Source organism: Chiloscyllium plagiosum, unplaced genomic scaffold (assembly GCF_037043375.1).
Source record: "Chiloscyllium plagiosum isolate Xiang-an unplaced genomic scaffold, Cpla_swu_hap1 HiC_scaffold_24, whole genome shotgun sequence".
Classification (NCBI taxonomy): domain Eukaryota; kingdom Metazoa; phylum Chordata; class Chondrichthyes; order Orectolobiformes; family Hemiscylliidae; genus Chiloscyllium; species Chiloscyllium plagiosum.
The window spans coordinates 52,612,957-52,638,767 of NW_028270162.1; the positions used below are offsets into that span (position 1 = coordinate 52,612,957).

Below are 25,811 nucleotides of genomic sequence, written 5' to 3' on the forward strand. Positions count from 1 at the left end.
TCTTTGAATGAAAACTACTAAATAGTTAAAGATATATTAAACTTCATAACTTGAGCATCAGCTCACATTATGGCATAAACCTTTTGTTGCAACCCAAGAGAAGTTGCATATGTTTCTTGACTATCCTAAAAACCATCAAAATTATTTGTTTTTCAGTCCTATTCAAGTAATAATATTTAACTTAGCAACAAAATGAATCTATTTTAAGAAAGCAGTTACTGAATTAGGGATACATTTCTCATGCTGACTGCACAATAGCTTATGATATAAATTTTGATTTGGAGATGCCAGTGTTGGACTGGGGTGTACAAAGTTAAAAATCACACAATCCCAGGTTATAGTCCAACAGGTTTAATTGGAAGCACGCTAGCTTTCGGAGCGACCCTCCATCAGGACGATCGAGCCCTCCACTATCACCTGATGAAGGAGCTTCGCTCCGAAAGCTAGTGTGCTTCCAACTAAACCTGTTGGACTATAACCTGGTGTTTTGTGATTTTTAACGATATAAATTTTGTTATCTTCATTTAATTGCTTTGTTCTATTCTGCGATTAAAGGATACTCATAGTCAAAGGAGATCCTCATGCAGTCAATAGAAAGCGTGTTCTCCTCATCCTCATTGCGATGGTTGTGTCGGGATACGTGACGCTGCACAATGCCAACATCAGTCACATACTTTATGCTGCAATGAAAAGTATGCTGAATACTTTGTGATCAACAGAAACAAAAAAAGTCAATTTCACCTTTATCTAGAAACTTAACATAGCAAAGCATCTCAATGCACTTTAAGCAAACATAATTGTAAGAGAGGGATAGAGAGGTATAGGGGAAAAAAAAAGAGAGAAAATTTCAGATATCAGAGCCTTGACATTGAAAGGCATGGCACTAATAGTGGAGCGAAGCAAATTGGAATGCACAAAGAGGTCAAAGTTAGAAGAATGTGATGTGGGGGCATCACAGCACAATCAGCAGTTGTGGGGGTAGAAAGATAAAAGCAATACATTGTCCTGGTGATCTTCTGTTGTCTCTTTCTCTACCTATGGTATTTTCAAAATAATGGACTTTTTGTGACTATCCCATTTTGAAATTGAACTAAATGATCAGACTTAAAGACGCATCCTTTAAAAATCCAGAAAGAAATGTGCTGGCAACTTCATATCTTCTGGAACATTAATCCAATATTATCATAATTTCTTTAGTTAACTTTCATGAATACACGAAAGTAGATTGAGAGACACTTTTTATTTGTTGCAAAGTTCAAACATAAGACGGTAAGGAAGTTCAAATTGAGGAATCGAAGTTCAAAGAAATTTGATCATCAATAGAGGATACAGTTAGCCTATTGCCAACATCTGGGTTATAATTCTATCCAGTCTGGTGGGTTGAAAGATTTTGCATATGACTTGTCAAACTTTGTAAGGAGATTTCAGTTATCTTTAAGTACAATAGGGTGGTTATGGTAAGGGATTTTAACTTTCCAAACATAGACTGGGACTGCCATAGTATTAAGGGTTTAGATGGAGAGGAATTTAAGTGTGTACAAGAAAATTTTCTGATTCAGTATATGGATAAACCGACTAGAGAAGGTGCAAATCTTGACCTACTTTTGGGAAATAAGGCAGGGCAGGTGACTGAAGTGTCAGTGGGGGAGCATTTTGAGGCCAGCGACCATAATTCTATTAGTTTTAAAATAGTGATGGAAAAGGATAGACCAGTTCTAAAAGTTGAAGTTCTCAATTGGAGGAAGGCTAATTTTGATGGTATTCGGATCGAATATTCAAAAGCTGATTGGGGGCAGGTGTTCACAGGTAAAGGGATTACTGGAAAATGGGAAGCCTTCAGAAATGAGATAATGTGAGTCCAGAGACAGTATATTCCTATTAGGGTGAAAGGAAAGGCTGATAGATATAGGGAATGCTGGATGACTAAAGAAATTGAGGGTTTGGTTAAGAAAAAGAAGAAAGCATATGTCAGGTATAGACAGGATAAATCATGTGAACCCTTAAAGGCAGTAGGAGTATACTTAAGAAGGAAACCAGGAGAGCAAAAAAGGGACATGAGATAGCTTTGGCAAATAGAGTTAAGGAGAATCCAAAGGTTTTTACAAATACATTAGGGACAAAAGGGTAACTAGGGAGAGAATAGGGCCCCTCAAATATTAGCAAGGCGGCCCTTGTGTGGAGCCACAGGAGATGAGGGAGATACTAAACTAGTATTTTGCATCAGCGTTTACTGTGGAAAAAACATGAAAGATAGAGAATGTAGAGAAACAGATGGTGACATCTTGAAAAATGTCCAAATTACAGAGGAGCAAGTGCTGGATGTCTTGAAATGCATAAAAGTGTATAAATCCCCAGGACCTGATCAGGTGTACACTAGAATACTGTGGGAAGCTAGGGAAGTGACTGCTGGGCCTCTTGCTGAGATATTTGTATCATTGATAGTCACAGGTGAGGTGCCAGAAGACTGGAGGTTGGCTAATATGGCACCACTATTTAAGAATGGTGATAAGGATAAGCCAGGGAACTATAAACTAGTGAGCTTGACGTCTGTGGTGGGCAAGTTGATGGGAATCGTGAGTGACAGGACTTACACATATTTGGAAAGGCAAGGACAGATTAGGAATAGTCAACATGGCTTTGTGCGTGGGAAATCATGTCTCACAAACTTGATGGAGTTTTTTGTAGTAGTAACAAAAAGGATTGATGATGGGGAGCAGTGGATGTGATTCATATGGACTTCATTAAGGCGTTCGACATGGGAGACTGGATGGAATAAAGGTAGAACTAGCCATTTGGTTACAGAACTGGCTTGAACATAGAAGACAGAGGGTGGTGGTGGAGGAGGACTGTTTTTCAACTGGAAGGCTGTGACCAGGGGAGTGCCAAAAGGATCGGTGCTGACTCTACTACTTTTCATCATTTATATAAATTATTTGGATGTGAACATAGGAGATATAGTTAGTAAGTTTGCAGCTGACACCAAAATTGATGGTGTAGTGGACAGAGAAGGTTCCCTCAGGTTACAACAGGATCTTGATCAAATGGGCCAATGGGCTGAAGAGTTCAGATGGAGTTTAATTTAGATAAATGTGAGGTACTATATTACGGGAAGGAAATCTTAGCAGGACTTATACACTTAATGGTAAGGTCCGAGGGAGTGTTACTGAACAAATAGACCTTGAAGTGCAGGTTCATAGCTCCTTGAAAGTGGAGTCGTAGGTAGATAAGATAATGAAGGCGGCATTTGGTATGCTTTCCTTTATTGGTCAGAGCATTGGGTATAGAGTTGGGAGGTCATGATGTGGCTGTTCAGGACATTGGTTGGGCCACGTTTGGAATGTTGCGTGCAATTCTTATCTCCTTCCTATCAGAAGGATGTTGTGAAACTTGAAAGGGTTCAGAAAAGATTTACAAGGATGTTGCCTGAGTTTCAGGATTTGAGCTATAGGGAGAGGTTGTTTGGGACTGTTTTCCCTGGAGCGTCGGAGGCAGAGGAGTGACCTTATAGAGGTTTATAAAATCACAAAGGGCATGGATAGGGAAAATAGACAAGGTCTTTTTCCACAGAGGGTAATGTGTTTATGGAATGAGCTGCCAGAGAAGTGGTGGAGGCTGGTACAATTGCAATATTTAAAAGGCATCTGGATAGGTATAATAATAGTAAGGGTTTGGAGGGATATGGGCCAGGTGCTGACAAGTGGGACTAGGTTGGGATATCTGGTTAGCATGGACAAGTTGGACTGAAGAGTCTGTTTCCATATTGTACATCTCCATGACTCTACAAAGGCCTGAGTAATGTAGGATAGCAATCTGGCTCAAATGTAGAGAAAGACTGTTTAAATGAATGAAATAGAAATTTCACTGAAGTTGGAAATTCTTTTTTCAGCTTACAGTTACAACATGTTGAACTTGATAATTACTATATTTAATGTATGAGCACTCCCTATTGACAGTAAGCTGATAAAGTATGGTAGTATAGTAGTCATCAAGAACACTTACTGTGTGATTTTGTCATGAACCCACTGATCCGTCAAACCGACAATAGCCCACCTAGAAGTTAAGAAACATGCACATATTTATAAGCACAGAATTACAGTAGAAAGCAGCGCAAGTGGCTTCTTTTCTAATGCCTAGCACTGGAAATGTGGAAACTGAACAAAAATGGTGCTCTATTAAATAAATCTTATGTGGAGGAATGTCTCACCACAACATGTCATTTGAATCCTTAGACATGATCCAGGCCAACTCAAATATCACCATGGCAGACTGCAGGAAAGAGACAGAATTACTAGTTTATCAGTATTTGATATTCAGGGTCTGCAAAGGACTTGAGAAGAGCTCAGCATTGCATCATTTCAAATATAACATACACCAGAAAGCTATTTAACCCATGCTGTAATTTTCCAAATCATCTTAGATTAAGCAACTTAAGGTAGTCCACAATACTACAAGGAAATATAAAAGAATTGATAGCACTTCCAAACACATTTCAGAACAAGTGCAATTTCGTAGTCATACAGCATGTTACACAATAATATCACAAAAGTGCTTCACAGAAATAATTATGTTAAAATATATTGATGACTACACAAGCAAACATAGCAGCGATTCTGCACTCCACAAACAGCAATGAGAGATAAACAATTGCTGGAATTAGAGCAATGCTCAAAATCTCTTGCTCTTTCTCGAATAGATCACAGGGTTACTTTCATACAAATTATTAAGCACTTGGGTTTAATGTCTCTGCCAAAGAATGGCACTTCTAACAACACAGCACTCTCTGGAATATCACCTTGGTGCCCTTATACAGCCCACATTGATAACTCAGGTTTGTGGATTTGAACTCCATTTCGAATGCAGGACATTTCATTGCTATTTGAAGGTAGTGCTGGACTCTCAGGTAAGATATTAAATCAAGAGCTTATCTGTGTGGGAAAAGGAAATCATACTCAACTAATCTCCTGGAGATTTTTTTGAGGACGTAACTTGTAAAATAGATAAGGAAGAACTGTTGATGTGGTGGATTTGGGTATCAAGAAAGCTTTTGATATGGTCCCAGAGAACAGGCCATAAAATTAAAGTAACCGGGATTGGGTATAATATGATGGCACAGATTGAGAATTGATTGACAGAATGAAAAGAGAGTGGAAATAAATGGGTCTTTTTCTGGGTGGCAGGCAGTGACTAGTGATTTAAAGCAGGGATCAGTGTTTCACAGTTATTTCACAATATATATAGATGACATAAACGAGGGGACCAAAAATGAAATATTTCCAAGTTTGCTGATGAAAATTAGGTGGGATTATGAGGAGGATGCAAGCAGGCTTCAGGGCGATCTAGACATATTGAGCATGTGGGCAAACACATATTCAAGTTTAGAAAGCAATCTGCTAGAAATCAGCTCCACAACAAAAATCAATCTCTCCTCTGTATGTATCGATCATCAGTGTTTCCATTTATTGCAACCATTAGTGACCATTCAAGGTGGTTTTTAAAAGTTATACAGTCCTTATTTGGGCAAAAGGGCACCAATAGAATGATTCCTATTTCTTTTCTAGATGGTGCCCCAAACTTTCAAATTTCTTATAAAGATTACAACCCAAAACACTGTCACATTGCACTGGTCCACAGAAGAGTTTATATTCATTGGTACGCAAATATATTTCAGCAGAAAACTCAGCATCAAGACGAATCCTAACAAAAAAGGTTCACTATGTCTGAATCACTGATCTCAAGTGGAAATTCTTGACTACAATGGTATCAGCTGTGGCTGAGTTAGTAGCACTCACACCTTGGGAGTTAGAAGGTTGTGGGTTCAAGTCAATTCTAGAGACTTGAGAACACAAAGCTGGGTTGACACCCCTGAGCAACACTGAGTTACAGTGTTGAAGGTACTGGCTTTTGGATGAGAAGTTGAGACATTAAATCGAGGACCGTTTCCATGTTGTACATCTCTATGACCCATCTGCTTTAAACAAAAACAGAAATTGTTGGAGAAACTCAGCAGGCCTGGCAGTATCTCTGGAGAGAAAGCGGGATTAACATTTTGAGTCCGGTGACCCCCATCTGCATTCACAGGAGGACATAAAAGGTCTTATAACCTTACTTTCAAGAGGGAGTTATCCCACATCCTGGCTAATAATTAACCCTCAAAGAAAAATAAATTATCTGGATATTATTGCATTGCAGCTTGTAGGAGCTTGCTGTGCATAAATTTAAAAAGAGTCCAATCACTGCCTTGGTGGCTTTTACATAATTTGATGTTAATGGGCTATGATTTAAAGAAAAGCATCAGCAAATGTTAGTATACATCATTTTCTAGATGTCTAAAGTAGCAACACTGCAGTTTCACCATGGGCTAACCACAGAGAACTAAGAATTTACAAACTGTTGACCAAGGCTGACAGACCCAGGTGACAGGGTTTTTGGCTATTCAAAAACATTTTATTTAAGACTGATCTGACAGTAAGTCATTTCCAAAGCAATGTGTTGAAAATTTCTTGCAAACAACAAAACACAAAAGTTAAAGAACTGTGGATATTAGAAAATGTGAAAGAGTTTGAACCAAGTCTTTTAGCTGATTCAGTAAAGAAATTCATAAGCTACCCAAATAATTTTTAAAGTTTGGGATACAATGCCTACTCCATGCATGTTCCAGGACAGACAATGGTGTTAGTGGAAATTTCAACTGATACAGTGCTAGTTCAAATTCCCTTTACCTTTCAAGAGTGCATCTGCTTGCTCTCAGGTTATCTTGCTGATATTTGAAATTCAACAATTATGATTAAATACGTTAAAATGCCACCATTGTAAAAAAAAAATTCTGATTAGAACTACTAACGCATAGGAGACAAAGTTGGGGCACACCATAAACTACAAGGAACAGATTTTATTAATGAATAGTACAATGAAACAAAGTTAATAATTGCTGCTGGTCTAGCAGCTAATACCCTTCTCAGAGAAGATGTGAAACTCGGAATCATAGAATTCCTACTCTGTGGAATCAGGCCATTTGGTTCATCGTGCCCACACCGCTCTTGCAATGAGCATCGCACCCAGACCCACCGTGCTACCCTATCCCTGTATTTCCCAGACTAACCCACTTAGCCTGGTAAAAACAATGACTGCAGATGCTGGAAACCAGATTCTGGATCAGTGGTGCTGGAAGAGCACAGCAATTCAGGCAGCATCCGAGGACAGGCAAAATCGACGTTTCGGGCAAAAGCCCTTCATCAGGAATAAAGGCAGAGAGCCTGAAGCATGGAGAGATAAGCTAGAGGAGGGTGGGGGTGGGAGAGAGTGGCATAGAGTACAATAGGTCAGTGGGGAAGGAGATGAAGGTGATAGGTCAGGGAGGAGAGGGTGGAGTGGATAGGTGGAAAAGGAGCTGGGCAGGTCGGACAAGTCCGGACAGGTCAGGGGATCAATGAGCACTACTGGGCAGTTTAGTATGGCCAATCCACTGAACCACCACATCTTTGAAACTGGAGCACCTGGAGGAAACACACACACAGACACAGGGAGAACATGCAAACTTCACAGAAGCAGTCTCCTGAAGGTGGAATCGAACTCAGGTCGCTGGCACTGAGGCAGCAGTGCTAACCACTGAGCACCGTGCCAACCTGTTGATAATCAATTCTGCAACTAAGAAGCAGCAGTTCAGAGATGATTTACCAAGTCAATCAAGGTTAGAAAAATAATTAACTCTTGAAAAAGGTTTAGCTGGTAAGCATTTACTTCCTTCTGTGAGTGTTTACTCACTGAGCTATGCTTTAGGACAGCAATGAAGGGTAAAGCACAATATATTCCAGTACTTAGTTATCTGACAACTGGTCATAACCGGTTTCCAGGCAGTAGCTGGATGAAGTGTACCAGCACTGAGGATGAAAGATAAAGGAAGTCTGAGATTAAAATGTTTATCCCCTTCTTTGACTGACTTTGGAAAAGTGACATACCGCTAAGCCTCAGTTGCATTTCTTTGAAAAGGACTAATTTCACTAAATATTGCCAAAATATAACATGAATCTGTGATCTTAAGTTAAGTAAGCAATCTTACCTCCAACTTCAGATCTTATTAATTCAAATTGTTGTTAAATCAGTGAGACAAAAAAGCACCCTTTTGAATTCTACCCAATATATCAGCTTCAGATGGAAAAGGTTAGATTGTGACATGCATGTATGAAAGAAGATTCCTGTTTCATAGCAATAAACATTAAAATATTTTCCAGACTAGCTATAGATACATACTGAAGTTCCATGGTATTCATATTGTTCATATTCAAACAAAATCTCCCTCCTGCAAAAGAACAAGCAAATAGGTCATTGGTAATCTGTACAACTCTATTCCCCACTCAAAATCTCTCTCTCTCTCTTTCCCTCTCTCACACATGTGCTTTCATTTTTGCCACTCCAAATCTGTATGCTCACCCCACCATTACAACTTACTATCATAACCACAGCCCCATTTTTGACCAGACTGGACTTCAATATGACAAGTTGAAAGCTTAAATAAAGTACTTAGTCATTTGAAATTCCAAAGAGAAGCGTTAAATCAAGACAGTTTCTGCTTGAATTAACCTACAAATGATCCTTATGTTGACCAACATAATTGAACAAATGTGTGAGATTTCTGAGTATATGTCCAGTGCGGCGAAGAAGGCATATGGCGTACTGGCTTTTATTGGTAGAGGAATTGAGTTCCGGAGTCCTGAGGTCATGTTGCAGTTGTATAAGACTCTGGTGCGGCCGCATCTGGAGTATTGTGTGCAGTTTTGGTCGCCATACTATAGGAAGGATGTGGAGGCACTGGAACGGGTGCAGAGGAGGTTTACCAGGATGTTGCCTGGTATGGTAGGAAGATCGTATGAGGAAAGGCTGAGGCACTTGGGGTTGTTTTCATTGGAGAAAAGAAGGTTTAGGGGTGACTTGATAGAGGTGTACAAGATGATTAGGGGTTGAGATAGGGTTGACCGTGAGAACCTTTTTCCACGTATGGAGTCAGCTATTACAAGGGGACATAGCTTTAAATTAAGGGGTGGTAGGTATAGGACAGATGTTAGGGGTAGGCTCTTTACTCAGCGAGTCGTGAGTTCATGGAATGCCCTACCAGTAGCAGTGATGGACTCTCCCTCTTTATGGGCATTTAAGCGGGCATTGGATAGGCATATGGAGGATAGTGGGCTAGTGTAGGTTAGGTGGGCTTGGATTGGCGCAACATCGAGGGCCAAAGGGCGTGTACTGTGCTGTATTCTTCTATGTTCTATATGGGTTAGAAAGCTCAGCCATACATCTAAAGGAATGCTGTATGTCCTATATCGCCACCACCTCAAATCCACTGTTCCATAAATGTTGTGTATTCTACACATGAAAGGAAGTATTTATTAACCACTTAAGCTCATCATTTCTCTGAAGTCCTTTATTACCATTACAATTGCAAATTCTCCTGAATGTCTCTAACACCACACCACTTGGCTAATGTTGGGAGTGGTTTAGTATCAAGAAAGCCCTTTGAAGGATTCCTTTTCCTTTTTAATAAATAAACGATTTGTTTGTTAGCAGAGACCAAGTCACCTGTCTACTGAGTCAGGCAATGTAAGGGAACTACAAAGTAGTGGTGAGAAGTCCTTAGTACAGCTGAGAACTCCTTAAAACAGCTGAACCAATAGATAATTACCAAAGATACAACAATGAGAATTAGAGAATCATTTCAAAAGTTGATTTCAGAAGGTACTGTATCTCTGTTACACTGGACAATAAGATTTGTGTAATACTAGCTTTCAACATGGAGTGGGTGATGCAGATCCAAACTTGGAAAGGAAAGCCTAGTGAGGAGAAAGGCAGTTGAGAAATTCATCAATTTAATTCCTCAAAACGTAATGTCTCGATTCCCAAGAACCCTATCAGTATTTACTGTGACTTCACATCAACTCAATTATCTCCATCTTTGCCATGTTTTGGGGACAGCAAAGAATAAGCTGTTTCATGCTTAACTTCTTGACTTCGATATGCACAGAACAAACTATCGAACATTTCCAAAGAGATATATGAAACCAAATATAATAACCAATACCTGCGCTCTTCCCATTCCCGGCGCTGACGTCTTCGATCTATTCTCCTCTCCAGGGCTGCCTAGAAGACAGTATAATCTTCTGAAATGCAACACACTCACCAGCACAAATTAATCGGGAGACATCTTGAAAGGCTCAACTCCTTTTGATTTAGAGGGATTTCATAAATATATAGAATCTAATTGCTTATAGAAGTGGAATAAACCAAATGTTCTCCAACTTCAGTGTGCAGGACATGATCAAACTGTGCAGAAGAGTTTTCTCATTTATATCATCATACATGAATGCTTATGAACCCAAATTTCTATTTCAGTTAGTAATTTTTCTATGTGCTTTTCTCATTGAGTCTTGGTGAGTTTAAATTTGTTAAAAGGAAATTGGGAGTATTCTAAAACTGACTCAAACGATTACTCTTTGTGCAATACCAGAATTAAAATGCTCTTGCACTGTTTAGGAAATAACATAACTAATCTGATTGATCCTGATCTTTAATATGTCCTGTGCCTATGAGTCAACACTGACAATTTATGCGCATGTTGATGTGTCCCAACTGGGAGTAGTAAACCGTGCTAATAAGCACTAACAAAAAGGCATAGCAATGTGTGATCCCTCAGATTTTGTTTTGACACCTACCCCTCAGAACAACTCCAATTTCAGTCTGTTTGTAAACATTTCATTTGCCCTAGCAATTAAAGTCAGTACAACATATTCTCACAACTTCTGCAGTAAACACACCATTGTCATCATCCACTCACCTCATCAAATCGCCTGCGTTTTTCAGAAGGTTCTGACCCTTCACTTTCATTTCCTGAATCCTCTGAATTCTTATCTTCTTCATCCCTGAAGAGGTCATCATAGGCAGGAATACCAAGATCATCATCCTGTTTTATTAGCAGTTTAACCTAAAGGACATATGACACAATAACCATGCTAACTGCTGTACAATTCATAAGTCAGGCAATATTGAATTCCATCCCAAAACTATAGGTGCACAGGCCATGTTCTGAAAGCAAACGGTGTCCAGTTTGTTATCTTGAATTTTTCCTAATTTGGAAGACTCAACAGGAGGATATCCTGGTGTCAAAAATTATTTTGCTTGTTTTCATTTGTCCCATATTGGTCACTATCCCATTCCACTATTATCAATGGGATTATAAAGTAAGCCTTGCCTGTAAAATGAGTGCCACTGCCCAAGACAACAAGCTGTCAGTAGAATATTAGGATAAACCTAAGTCTGTACTAATAATGCTGTAGGAATGAATAGGTGGGGGACTGGAATCTGTGAAAGCTATTAATATTGAGTTTCCTTTGGCTGTGTGCAAAACTCTGAGGAAGAAGCCAAGCTATTTTTGAACAGTGTTCTTTTTTTCCAGTTACATGTATGGCAGCCAGTAATTTCAAACGTAAATCAAGTTATTCAAAAGCCAGGAAGTCTCAGCAACCGTTTCAAAAATATTTATGAATTTGTAGCTATTGCAAATTTGTTCAATGTCCCCAAGGGAATAGGGTACATCATCATCAAGAAGAAAAGAAATATATTGTATATAAAATGATTCTATAAAGGGTGAGAGAGTCATATGCAGAAAGTAACAGAGATGTAGAGCAGCAGGAAGGTGTGACAGTGAGCAGTGATGGAAGACGTTGAGGGCAATACAGTGAGGGGAGACAAGGTGGCCAGAAGGTCAACATGCATGGCTGGGGGCGCAAGTGAAGGAGAATTGCGATTGTTCTTGAAAAGGAGAGAACTCATGCAGATATTTCAGCTGCTAAAAGCAATTAACAGAAAAGTTGTTCTGTGTGTTATCCTGGATGCCTTACTGAATACTGACACTGTACCCGAGCTGCAAATTTTAAAGGTAAAGGTAATATTCAACAATGAAAATGATGCCATGATATATTCAGTTAGATGGTCATTATACGACAGTAAAGTGCTTACATTCCAAAACTAGGCTCCTAGCTAGAACCTATTGAACACAATCAAAAACAAGTGAGTGTACAAGATTTCCCGAGCAACAACCAGCAAACATGTGTTTAGTGTTTGGCATGTCTAGATTTCAGATTTAGAGCAGTTGTTTCAGTTATTCTGAATAATGTAGCAAACGCAGAGCAGTTTACATTATCAAAGACAAAATTTTACAAACCACATTTAGACGACGATCATTTTTAAGTAATAATGCTGGCCACAGTATTGCATTTACAATGTCACTGACAGGTATTAGTGCAGACATTGACCCAATTCATAAGGAGTTGGTTTCGACTGATGCTGGAAATACCCTTGATAAGTGAATGCAGATGGATGTACTACATTTTTGGCCACATTCCCTTTGCGGAGTGCATAATTCCAATTTATACTTCTTTCCTGGTTTCTCTGAACACATCAAACTATATAAATTCCTACAGCTGCGTAGGAAAGAACATAGTAATTTTGTAATACACAATTCGAGTACTGCTTAAAAAAAAAGATATTTTAAATCAAGGCTTTTCACCTGGCACTCATCAGGACAATTTACAAGAATAACAGTGCAAGGGGGAAAAAAAACAACATTTATACCACGAGTGCGGAGATTTACTGGCCACTGATTAGTAAAGCATTGTCATGAAGAATGTGAGGAGAAGGTGAGGTCTGCAGATGCTGGAGATCAGAGATGGAAATGTGTTGCTGGAAAAGCGCAGCAGGTCAGGCAGCATCTAGGGAACAGGAGAATCGACGTTTCGGGCATTAGCCCTTCTTCAGGAATGAGGAAAGTTGGTCCAGCCGGCTAAGATAAAAGATAGGGAGGAGGGACTTGGGGGAGGGGCGTCGGAAATGTGATAGGTGGAAAGAGGTCAAGGTGAGGGTGATAGGTCAGACTGGGGTGGGGGCGGAGAGGTCAGGAAGAAGATTGCAGGTTAGGAAGGCGGTGCTGAATTTGATGGATTTGACTGAGACAGGCTGGGGGGAGGGGAAATGAGGAAACTGGTGAAATCCGAGTTCATCCCTTGTGGTTGGAGGGTTCCTAGCCGGAAGATGAGGCGTTCTTCCTCCAACCGTCGTTTCGCTGTGGTCTGACGATGGAGGAGTCCAAAGACCTGCATATCCTTGGTGGAGTGGGAGGGGGAATTGAAATGTTGAGCTACAGGGTGGTTGGGTTGGTTGGTCCGGGTGTCCCATGAAGAATGTACCTATTAATGATCGATAGTTAACTGTCAGACTTGGTAAAATTTTAAATCAAACAGATTGATTATGACTGGTCAGGGCATTGCCCTGTGCAACAAACCAACGAATTTCTTCTCTCAGACAATTGAGGGTCATTGGAACTCTTTACCACAGAAAGCTGTGGTTCAACCCTTGTGTGTATTTAAGGCTGGGAAAGATAGATTCTTGATCATAGGAGAATCAAGAATTATGGGGAAAATGCAGGAAAGTGGACTTGAGAAAAGTCGCATCAGCCACAATCCTATTGAATGGTGAAGCAGGCTCAAGAGGTCAATTGCCCATTCCTCTTCCTATTTCTTATGGTCTTCTTACCTTAGCTTCCAGGGTAAACTGAGACAGATGGGACACTGGGTTGTTTCCTTTTAAATTTGCATTTGTGGGTCTTGCTTTGATGAGTGCAAGGTAAAGGTTTGGAGGGATATGGGCCAGGAGTAGGCAGATGGGACAAGTTTAGCTTGGGATAATGTTTGGCATAGACCATTTGGACTGAAGGATCTGTTTCCGTGCTGCCTGACTATGAAAAGCTTTGACAAAACGTGTCTTTTTCAACAATACAAGAATTGAAAATTGTAGTGGATTGGTCAGTGCATAAGACATCAATTAAATTGATATGTTCATCCAAGGTTTCAAGGGATTTAAGGTATGGGGCAGATGGTTTAGACGAGATGGGAGGAATAACATTTTCACCCAAAGGATGGTAGAAATCTGGAACATATTGCCTTTACAGGTTATACAGGCAGAAATTCAATAACATTTAAGAAATATTTAGATGTGCACTTGCAATGCTAAGGCATACGAGGATATGGGCCAAGTGCTGAAAGACAGGATTAGAATAGTTAGGTGGCTGTTTTGGACTGGTGCAGACACGCTGGGCTCAAGGGCCTTTTCTGTGCTGCAGATCTCCATGACTATTATTGGGGTCAAAAGACATTTCTATGGGTCAACAGAGAAAGGGTTCACATTGTATCTGAGCCAAACTATTCCTCACTTGCAATTTCTTGCGTAGAAGGTGGAAACAAAATAACATTCTTAACTTTGATAAAAACCCAAACGACTAATAGAAAACACTAAACAGAGGTAGGGCTGAGAATAAAATTCAATTCTAAGTCCAATGACTTACACATAGAAATCAGTTTATGGCATGCTTAGGGTTAGAATTTAATTGACAGACATACCTGTGTATCATTATAGACATTAACAATATCAATAGGTCTATGGGTATCACAGACATAGAAGACAGTATCCTCATCAGGTTGCAGCGTCTCCAGTAAATCCAGATTAGCACCACAATTAATTAACACCAGGTACTTGAACTGCAAACAGGAAAATTACAGATTCAATGGGCTGTATCCTGGAGGTAAAGATAGATTTGGTGCCAGAAGCACAGCACAACAACATTTGCACACAACGACATCCAGAAGTAAACTACTTTTTTCGAGGTACTTCTTATTCCATATGCCAGTTCTTACTTACCCATAACACAAAACATACTCAACTTTGGATGTAGGTTTGCTCGCTGAGCTGTAAGGTTCATTTTCAGATGTTTCGTCACCATACTAGGGAACAGCTTCAATGAGCCTCTGAACAAAGCTCGTCCGGAGGCTCACTGAAGATATTACCTAGCATGGCAATGAAACGTCTGAAAACGAACCACCCAGCTCAGCACGCAAACCTACATCTAGAAGCTCAACCTGAGCCACAAATCTTCTCAAATGCTCAACTTTGTTAAAATCACAACAAACAACCAAAAGCAAATGCACACAGTAGGAGAGGAAGCAAAGTGCTATTCCAAGTCCAATGACTTATACATAGAAATCAGTTTATACATTTTTTTAGCTTGAAACAATCCAAACAAAACTAACAGCATTTCCAGCTCTATAGGAACCTGCAATTCCTTAAGGAATGTAGATTCTCTCCCTAAAACTCTTCTCCTCACTATCCACTCTTAAATACATTCCCAAAAATGTTTCTCTTCCAACAAGCCATTGTCCTAGTGTTTTGTTTTTAGTTTGGGGTCAGTCTTTGTCCAATTACATTCCTGTTACGTTAGAAGTCAGATGACACCAGATTACAGTCCAACAGGGGTTTATTTAAAATCAGAAGCTTTTAGAGTGCTGCGCCTGACTAATTTGTTCACCCCAGTCCAACACCGGCATCTCCACATCAATCCTGTTAAGTGCCTTGGAAAGGTTTATCGAAGTCAAAGGTATTACATAAATACAAGCTATTATTTACTTTGTTACATACACCAATTATCAAAATCTATTCTGCATTCCCCTGTACAAAGAAACCATTCAGAACACAGACATATACAGGTGCACATGCATACAAGAAGAAAAAAGGAAAGTTGACAATTATGAATTTTTAAAAAAATCTAAAAGGTGTGGATATCAAGTCACGTGATTTTTAAAGTGTAGAAAGTTAGCATTCAGTGAAGGTTCTTTTCTCTAACAGCTCATATTCAGAGGAGCTCAGTTTGCTAAGATAGGAATTGCAGAAGAACAGAAGAGAATAGTCAGGAGAATAATCTAAGTTCTGTTCTTTAATCTTAACTTTCACCTCTTTCTTGTTGACTGCAGTTCACAATAGTATCCTCCTGTTCTGCTTGCATGATCTGTAATCATGATATGTCCTGCACCATTCTCACACATCCACTTTGTCAAGTCTACCCCTCTTTCTCATCTCTACCCTCAATTTTGACCTCTGGGAGGGATCTCTGTAGTTTCTCAGCTCTTATCAAATGGTTGAAATGCTGACTTTTCCTTTGAGCACCTTTTAATTTGTCTTATGGTTTATACATGAAATTTTAAGCATACTTCTTCATAGCCACATTTCATAACCTTCTGTTTTCTCCCACAGACTTTTATTTATTATTCAGGTTTCTAAGGCTCACAGCAAAGAGAAAAGAATGTTGTACTTTAAGAGTTCTTATTCCTTTTTGAGGTTGTGTTTCCTTACATCTTTCATTTCCATGATGTCACTTTGACTATCTCTATCCTTCTGACACCAACATCACACCTCTGATTTTTTGTTATTATTTATCCTATGTAGAAAAAGCTGACTACTTGATCCAGTGTATCAACTTGTATTTTTCGTTTAGTTTCTTCTAATATGTTCCTTTAGACTACAATCATTTTTGTCCATTTGGCGTTCATACTCAAAATTTTTATTCTTAGCTTCTAGATTTTGTTTGACCTATGAAAATGTTTAAAGGTCTTTTATGATTCTGCAAGAATTGCTGTATCATCAGCATACTGCATATTCTTGCTTCTTATCTTACCTGTGAAGGCACACCTAACTCACTGAATATTTATTCTGTGTACAGACTGATTAATTTAGGCGGGAATACACAGATTTATCATATTCCTCTCTTCACTCAAAAAATCCCTGTTTGTCCACCTTCTAACCTGGAGCTCATTGTTTGGTCCAATGTAGATAATGGGTAAATCTCACATCTCTGCTGACAAAGTCACATTTTAACAGCACATCTATTAGCTTTTGGTGATAAAAAACAAATTGAAGATTGGTTCATAGCTTACAAAGTATGTATTAACATATGTTTACAGATAATAGAAAGGGGAGAGAAAGGAAGCAAACATTGAGCATAGTGAAATTGAAAAGAAAACTAAGAATGCATGTGAGGAGTTTTAAAATAAATGCTTTGAAATGATAAATACAGGAAAATTTCCAGGCATTGGTAAAGTAACACTGGGCTTTCTAAAAGCCCCTAAAGAAATAGGAAATAGAAGCAGTAACAGAAATTGGAGATCAAAGGTACATACCAAGTGATAAGATTTCCAAGCAATGGAATGTAGTTATTTTAGAACTATAGGTTTGAGACATCTCATTAAAGTGATCTTGAAAATCATAATATAAAGAAATAATAACATATTTGAAGCTCAAATAAAAGCTAAAACAATTTCAGTTTAGACCATGATTAGGAGTAGAAGTGTTCTACAAATGCTTATTGCCCTTAAGGTAGTGATTAGTCTTGAGTTACTAATATATACAGCCACAGTGGTATTGGGGAGAGCACCAGAATATTGAATCAGCAACAGTGCAGAAGTGGAAATATAATTCCATGATGTCTTGTGACTTGGAGGGGTCCTTGAACGTAATGATATTTCAATGTGCTCACTGTTATTCTTCGTTTAAGTGGCAGAGGTCACTGTGCTGGCCAGTAGCTATTCTGCATTTTTTTGGATCGTACACACTTGTCACTATTTGTTGGTGATGGAGGAATTGATTGTTTAAAGTAGTGTGTGGAAGGTCGATCAACAGGGTGTTTTGTTTTGAGTACTGAGCTTCCCAAACACTGACATTGTCATCCAGTAAGTTGATAGCATTCCATTAAACTACTGACTTGTGATCATTTAAGCATTGGTGGACAGGCCTTGCAGAAATAGAAGCTAGGCGACTCACTACAGCATTCCCAGCAACTGAAATGCTCTTGTAACCAGTGTTTATGTGTCTGATCAGATTCAGGTTCTGGTCAACAAAAACCGCCCGAATGGTGATGATTGGGAATTTAACAATGTGATTTTGTGGCAGATCAAAGGGACACAGTCAGATTTTCTCTTATTGAAGATGGTCAGTAGTTGACATTTTTATGGTACAGATCTGATTTGCCTCTTATTAGCCTTCAATGAAAAACCCAATGTAAGACAAATAATGTCCTGTAGCACTTCATATTTATTCCCTGCTAACTTAGAACATATACTTTTAATACACCCCAGTGTATGTAGGACTATAAAGTCTTTCACATTAAAAAAAATGACAATATTCTTGAGAAATTATTCCAATAAAACCATCTTCACACTATAAGAGAACTACAACATTAAGATACCTTCATTTTCTATCATGTTACATAGCCTAAGGGGTTTCTAAAAGGTAGTTATTAACTGTTCCTTCCAAGAGAAATAATCCCAAATATTTCTGAATTAAAAATGTACAGTCTTTCTTATCATACTTCCATAAAATTTACATACCTGTTCTTTGTGCTCAAGGAATGCCGTCTCCAAGTCCTGCCATCCAGCCACTGGAACCAATGTGTACTGAACATGGTCACACTGGAAAAGGGCCTGGACAGAATTATACAAATATGCAGTCTGATTACATTATTCCAACATCCATTCTTTCTTCACCATGAGGTCATGGTCATAGACACTAATTTAAGTTTGAGTACCCTCTGCAGCTTTCCCCAATTTACCTGTGGCACAGTAGTAGAGTTCCTACCTCTGGATATGAGGCCAGGTTCAAGCCCTCCCAGAGACTTGTAATTGCATCTCTGAACAGGTTGATTAGAAAATAAAGCAAACTTTTGTTTTAGCCAGCACCCTATGAGCTGGCGCTCTTGATAAAGCGACAAAACTACCGAAGTTTACTGTATTATTCTGTCCAATTAGTATAGTTTATTTTTATTTTATTTACCTCAATGGAAATATGCTTGTTCAATCTAACGGTAATACAAAATGTCAATAATTAATTCAATTTTGAGTCAAATTCTCCGCAAATATTGCGAAGTCCGAATAGTCAGTTGAGGATGTGAGTGAGAAGGCTCTCGGCCAATAAGTTTTATTCAAGGCAAAGTTACATTATTATTTAAGTGATTTACGCTATAAGAAAAGTATAACAAGTGTATACCATCTGCTTTACCTTTCTATCATTTAACCAATGTAATAACATACTATGTGGACCTTTTGATTATTCGGAATATTTGATCAATCAGCACATTCCTGGTCCCATTGATGTTGGATAATAAAATGTTTATTGTATCTATAAAAGGGAGAATAAGTGGGATTGGTGCATGGAAGGAGCTGTAGGGCATTTTACAGAACAGTTTTAAACAGCTGAATGACCTATTCCTGATCCTACTTTCTATGTTTTGTTGCCTAATTTTATTTCTTTTAGGCTTGTAGATCAGTTGATATTCTATGATTTTGGATGGGAACTGACAAAATTCATCATGTTCCCCACCTCGCCATACTGTACAGAGTCAAAGGGATTCCATGCAAAACAAATTACATCTGTATGAAACAGATCAATCATCAAGTCTGAAGGCACCAAGGCAGGTCAACCCAATAGCCACAAGTTCTTGCCAGGAGAAAGAATACAGAAAATACTACTCTAAATAATCCTGTTATATGCACATTATCATCACACTGAATTTCTCACAATGATGGGAAGTGACAAAGCTATTCCCTTTACAATTATAACCATACAAAAGCAAATAAATAAAACTGCTTCAATCTCTTGTCCCTATGAAAACCTATAATGTATCACAGCCCTAATAAGCATCCAGCACATCATGTCAAGTTTTGTGATCACTTTATATGATACAATGTCACTTGTGAATTCTCTGGAATTCATAGGGAGCTTTCAAAGTTAGGCCAATTACCATGCGTATTACCAATTCAGTTGTTATTTCAAATGCACAATAAAGTTTTGTCCTCAGATTCAACAGAATATATAGGCCTTCTGTGCTCAATTGCATGACATTTCAACAGTTCAAACCCTTTGGTGAAGAGAACAGAGAAGAATTGTTCTCAGATAACCTTTCTCCAATTTTATGTCCCAATTTAGGAGTTCTGCTGAACGAGACAAAGACAGTGAAAAAATATGACATTGCAGTTATTGTAATGAGGTCAACCAGCTAGACATCAAAGAATTTCCGTTCCTTAATTGAGGCTGTTCCTCTGGTGCAATCAAGGAGCCCTGGCTGACAGATAAAAATAAGAGTGTCAGACATTCCAGAAATTCTGGATGCTGACTCTGATCATGTTTAAATAATGGGATACTGACATTATTTCAGACATAACTACTTCCAATTTTCCCTCAGAAGAACAAAAAAAAGAGTATAGCAACAAATGCTTTGGTTTGGTACCCCATCAAATGGTCCATCGAATACCTTTGGCTTGAGATTACTATACTCAACGGAATGAGGACATGCCACAACACAAAGGACTAGCCACACTACCATGCATCAAAAACATTTCTGAACTAACAGCCAGACTACTGCGACCACTAGGACTCATAACAGCACACAAACCAACAGCCACTCTCAGACAACAACTCACCAGGACGAAGGACCCGATACCCAGCATGAGCAAAACCAATGTAGTGTACAAAATCCCATGCAAGGACTGCACAAAACATTACATAGGACAAACAGGAAGACAGCTAACAGTCCGCATCCATGAACACCAACTAGCCATGAAACGACATGGCCAGCTATCCTTAGTAGCCACACACTCAGATGACAAAGCAACATGAGTTCGACTGGGACAACACTACTATTATAGGACAAGCAAACAGAGATCAGTTAGGGAATTCCTAGAGACATGGCACTCATCCACAGATTCAATCAATAAGCACATCGACCTGGACACAATATACCGGCCATTGCAGCGGACAGCTGGAACTGACAACTGGAAGCGGCAGATTCAAACCACTACAAATGCCGGCAGAAAGATCACAGAAGCGCTTCACAGGAGGCTCCCAAGCACTGAGGATGTCACCTAGACAGGGGACGAAATGTCTGCATCACAAATTCCCAGCTCGGCGAACAGAACCACAATAATGAGCACCCGAGCTACAAATCTTCTCCCAAACTTTGAATTACTATATCAATTCAACATGGAGATTAGTGAATATGATAGTCAACACTACCCACCTGAAGAATTTTGCAGGCACACAGGGCATCAACATCTGAGGCAACAAGTAATAATACCCTCTGGAAAACAAAACAAAAGCTTAAAGTAAGCCTTTTCACAGGCTGTGGGAATGCCATTTCAACATGATTCAGAATGAATACCAAGAATTTGCACTTTGTAAACTCACCTTTTTGCATCCATATGTCTAACATCATTGCATTGCAGAATAAAGATGAAGGGAGCAAATGTGAACTTGTTTCTGGCTTTAAAAAGGTCTAATTTATAGAATCCCTAGAGTGTGGAAACAGGCCCTTCAGCCCAACAAGTCGACACCAACCCTCCAAAGAGTACCCCACCCAATCCCACACATTACTCTACGTTGGCCCCTAATGCACCTAACCTCCACACCCTTGAACACGATGAACAATTTAGCATGGCCAATTCATCTGACCTGCACATCTTTGGATTGTGGGAGGAAACCGGAGGCACCCAGAGGAAACCTATGCAGACACGGGGAGAATGTGCAAATTCCACACTCAGTCTCTCGAAGTTAGAATCAAACTCGGATCGACAGTGCTGTGTGGCAGCAGTGCTAACCACTGAGACACCATGCCGCCATTGTTGGATGTCAACAGTTTCTAAAGGAGATTTAAGCCTCTGTTACCTAAAAATAACAGCATCAACTTTTGGGCAGCCATCAGCCTTTCTTATCATTGAATCGAACTCAGGTTATATGTTTGCCCACTGAGCTGGAAAGTTTGTTTTCAAACGTTTCATCACCATACCAGGTAACATTACCAGCGAGACTCTGGTGAAGCACTGGTGTTATGTCCCAATAGAAACCGCACTTCACCTGAGGCTCACTGATGACAAATCTTCCAGCTCAGCGAGAAAACTTACAACTGAATCTCAACCTGAGCTACAAATCTTCTCAAAAACCTCAAACACCTATGTGCGCAATATGCTAATACTAGCCCGAAGATGAATCAAATTGACTGACGTCTGACATTGTGATGCTGGGGCACTCAAAAGGAGATTGAGATGCATCATTCACTTTGCACTTCTGGCTGAAAAAAGTTGAAAATATTTTACCCTTACCTTTTACCCTGATATGCTGGGCTCCCCTATCATTGAGGATGCGAATATTTGTAGATATGGTCACAAGCAGGAGGTTTCCTTGCCCATACTTAACCCAATGCTATGAGACTTCATGGAGTATGCAGTTGATGTTGAAGACTCTCAGGGCATCTGCCTCCTAGCTGTATACTATTAAGCTATTATCTCTGCTTATTTGCCCTGCTGATAGAACAGGGTGTACCCAGGGTTAATGGTGTTGTCTGGGACAGTGTGTGCAATGCATGATTTAATTAGTAAGACTATGTCAGGCTGTCTCTTGACTGGTCTGGAAACAGCTGTTCAATTTTGGCACTGGCCCAAAGATGTTGGCAATGAGGATTCCTTCTTGTACAGATGTACTATGTTCAAACTTCTGTATTCAATAGCAACAATTAAAGATGATTTGCTTGAAGATTTTGAAAGGAATTAATGGGGTAGACGAAGAGGAACTTTTTCCACCAGATAGGAAATATATGCAAGATTTTCCAGAGATGTGCACATCCAGAAAAAGCATTATAAAAGTGAACCTTTGATCTTCAATGACTGCTGTCAAGTAAAAACAATATGTAATGGTTGAGGATTCAGTAATGGTAATGCTATTGAACATGACAAAGAGAGGTGATTAAAATCTCTCTTATTGGAGATGATCATTCTCTGGTACTTGTGCAGCTGGACTGTTACTTGATCAGCTCAAGCCTGAATTCTATCCCTATCTTGCTACATATTCCATTTGAACTCATCATTATATGGAGTAGAGGGTGAAAATTTGCCACTCAGTGCAAATTGGTGGTTGGCCAACTAAACAGAAGTGACACTAGTGACATGAATGGAATGTACCAATCTTTACATCGGTGATAAACCCAAGAGAAAAAGTACATAAGTAATTGAATATGAAAGGCAGCAAAGCATAGCGTTTCACTTATCCGGAATTTCAACTGCTGAGTCTTTGTTACATCTTGTTTATTCTATGTTACTATTACCGTTATACTAATCTAGATTAGGTGTCAAAAAAGTTCTAAATAGAAGGCAAGCAAAGGAAGTCCAACTAGTCTTTCACGAAAACAAGGACACCAAGCCCCTAAAACCTTTTCTATCATTCAATCAGTTCAAGCATACTGTGCTTCAAAACCTATTTTGCTTTCCTTGTTTATGTTATTTCTTCCCACATTTCAATCATTTCCTTTCAGGTATTGAATGATGCTGAAGCATCAAATCACCTTGAATAATAATGCAATCATACAAATGACAGGCAATTAAGACAAAGTCCAGCTATTTATTGCCAACTTTCAATATCACCAAAGCAGTACTATGGGCACAGATTAGATTTAAGAGGATGTTGCCATGAATGAAATATTGTTATCTGAGTAAAGCCTGGAGAGTTTTATTTCTTTGGAACAGAGGGTTGAAGGGAGACTTAAGTGAAGTATGCAACATTATGAGATACATTGATAAAGTTGATCAGAACAACCCCACTTTCCTTAGAAAAGGAAAATAACAGTGTCAAAGATTTGAAGTAATTGACAGGATTAGAGGGGAATTGACAGGATTAGACGGCAAATCACATTCACTGCAATAAAATGCAAGGCTCTTTCAATACCACCTAAACCCACAACCTAGAATGACAAGGGCAATAAAATATGGCAACACCAGTACCTGCAAACTCTTTTCCAAGGCACACACATCTTGACCTGAAAATATATTGCTGCTCCTTCACTGTCACTGGGACTTTTCACGAGTGCTAGAAATGTATGTCCCTTTAATGGCAAGCCAGAACAGCTCCAGAATTGATTCAGAGTAGGTGACAATCATCAGACTTTGCCTTTTTAGTGGTGGGAAGTTCAGGAGTGCATAAAAGCATATTTAAATATAAAAACAAAACGGGGCTTTTGTGCTGCTGTGCACACTATCTCTCAGCCAGGAGATACAGCTTCAAGTCCCAACTGCTCCAGCGCTGTGAGATAACATGTCCATACTGGTTGATTAGAAAATTAAAAAATGTTCTGGGTTCTGAGTCCTTAAGTAGGCTTCTGAACAGAGAAAGATGGAAATTTGTGTTGGTGTTAAACTAAGATTTACAATGAAGCCCCTTGTAAATCTCTGAAAGCTTTTTGCTGCATAATTCAATGGGTGGCCTGTTAAACAATACCCTTCCTAACACTGTGTTTGCCTGGCAGAGATTTTTTTTAAAAATGGCATTTTCAAAGGCAACAAGGATTGGTCGATAAATGCTGGTAGCCTTGGTTCTCAGATATGATAAACAGTAAAAAACAAGATCACATACGAACAAAGACCTAAAACTAACTATTAACAAACATTCCAGTTTGCCTACTTACAAAGTGATCTAATTTGAATGTTGCCATTCCTATTATTAAGAGCTTATGGATTTAAGTGCCCTGACTCTATGTCTTTTCCTAAGCCTATTTCTCTTAAAAGTGACAGCACATTGATGCATATTAAATTTCAAATGCTACCATGTCACTTTAATCAAAAGGAGGCTGTCCAGAGAAGGAGGCTAATTCCCAGTGGCAGTGATTGCAGGTTAAGGTCAGTTTTGTTTTATTCATTCATGATGACGGCCTTGCTGGTTAAACTAACATTTATTACCCATCCAGAGGGTGGTTAATAGTCAATTAGACAACTGTGTCTCGAGTGACATATCGTCACCAGACCAGGTAAGGATGGCAGTTTCCGGAAAGGACATTATATTGAACCAGATTTTTATTTCCCCTGAGAATCGACGGCGGTTTCATGGTCACCATTAGACTCTAAACTCCAGCTTTCTTTTGAATTCAAATTCTTGCATCTGCCGTAGCGAGATCCGAACCTGGAACATTACCAGAGTCTCGGGATTAACAGTCCGGCGATAATATCACCCAGGCCTTGCCCTCCCCGCCTTGAGTTTTGCTGCCTGGGCTTGTGCAGCGTCCGGGCCTTGTACATCTGCCGCCTCACCTTCCCGTTTCCTCACCTGATTTACAATCACATCGTAAAATTCCTTCCGGAAATCCGACAGGAACATGGTGTGCTAATACACCCCGGTACCGGATTTCCACCCCCTCAATCTGCAGCCGCCACCACCGACACTGAAGAAGAAGAAGAACAACAACAACAACAACCCGTTTCTGGAGCCTGCCGACTGCAAACTTGGCGCCAAACGGCCCGTCAGCTGCAGCAACTGATTAGTGATTGGGTGGAGGCTCGGGATCTCCTCGCCGATTGGATTGTCGCGTTGCTTCCCTCACTGATTGGATGGCGGCTGTCCGCTGTTGATTGGACAGTGGAGTAGCATCTCCTCACTGATTGGAATGAATCCTGTCTCTTGATTGGTTAGGCGGATCGCATGCTGCATATGGACTGGATGGGAAATGGGTGTCTGCTCTTGATTGGTCCACATCCTACCCCCTGATTGGATGGAAAGCACAAAATTACAAAGATTTGATTGAACTCAATCGAGGAGTCTTCATACGTTCAGTAAATGTGGCAACTTTTGTTGGGAAGAGTTCAGGGTTCGCAATATTTGAGCAAGATAATGGAATACTGATCTTTATATGTGGAGTATAAGGATGCAGAAGTTACTCTGTAGATATACCCCACAAGATAAAAATAATCTATTTCCATTGGTTGGAAGAACTAGCTTTCGGAGGGCTGCTCATTCATAAAGTGGTTGTGGGTGACTGTCAATGTTAACTGTTTTCTCTCCACCTGCAACAGTTTATGCTTTTCTTAAAGCTAATTTAAAAATCACACAACACCAGGTTATAGTCCAACAGGTGTTGTGTG

The 25,811-nt window shown here is 39.5% G+C and overlaps 1 protein-coding gene across 5 annotated transcripts in view; it reads right to left on the reverse strand.

The window, feature by feature from the left end:
- The window catches only part of cdc45 (CDC45 cell division cycle 45 homolog (S. cerevisiae)), a 47,630-nt gene extending 22,492 nt beyond the window's left edge, over positions 1-25,138 (reverse strand). For 2 of the 5 annotated variants that reach the window (XM_088000176.1, XM_043716058.2), the window contains exons 1-10: positions 25,000-25,138; positions 20,936-20,995; positions 18,252-18,344; positions 14,439-14,576; positions 10,823-10,969; positions 10,070-10,128; positions 8,248-8,296; positions 4,205-4,266; positions 4,000-4,050; positions 561-680 (exon numbers count right to left, since the gene is read on the reverse strand). In XM_088000176.1, the coding sequence (XP_087856302.1) occupies positions 561-680; positions 4,000-4,050; positions 4,205-4,266; positions 8,248-8,296; positions 10,070-10,128; positions 10,823-10,969; positions 14,439-14,576; positions 18,252-18,344; positions 20,936-20,995; positions 25,000-25,050 (830 nt within the window). In that variant the 5' untranslated portion in view covers positions 25,051-25,138. The remainder of the gene's footprint in view (positions 1-560; positions 681-3,999; positions 4,051-4,204; positions 4,267-8,247; positions 8,297-10,069; positions 10,129-10,822; positions 10,970-14,438; positions 14,577-18,251; positions 18,345-20,935; positions 20,996-24,999) is intronic. The other 3 variants (XM_088000177.1, XM_088000178.1, XM_088000179.1) reach the window with 3 other exon arrangements.
- Positions 25,139-25,811: the final 673 nt, after the last annotated feature.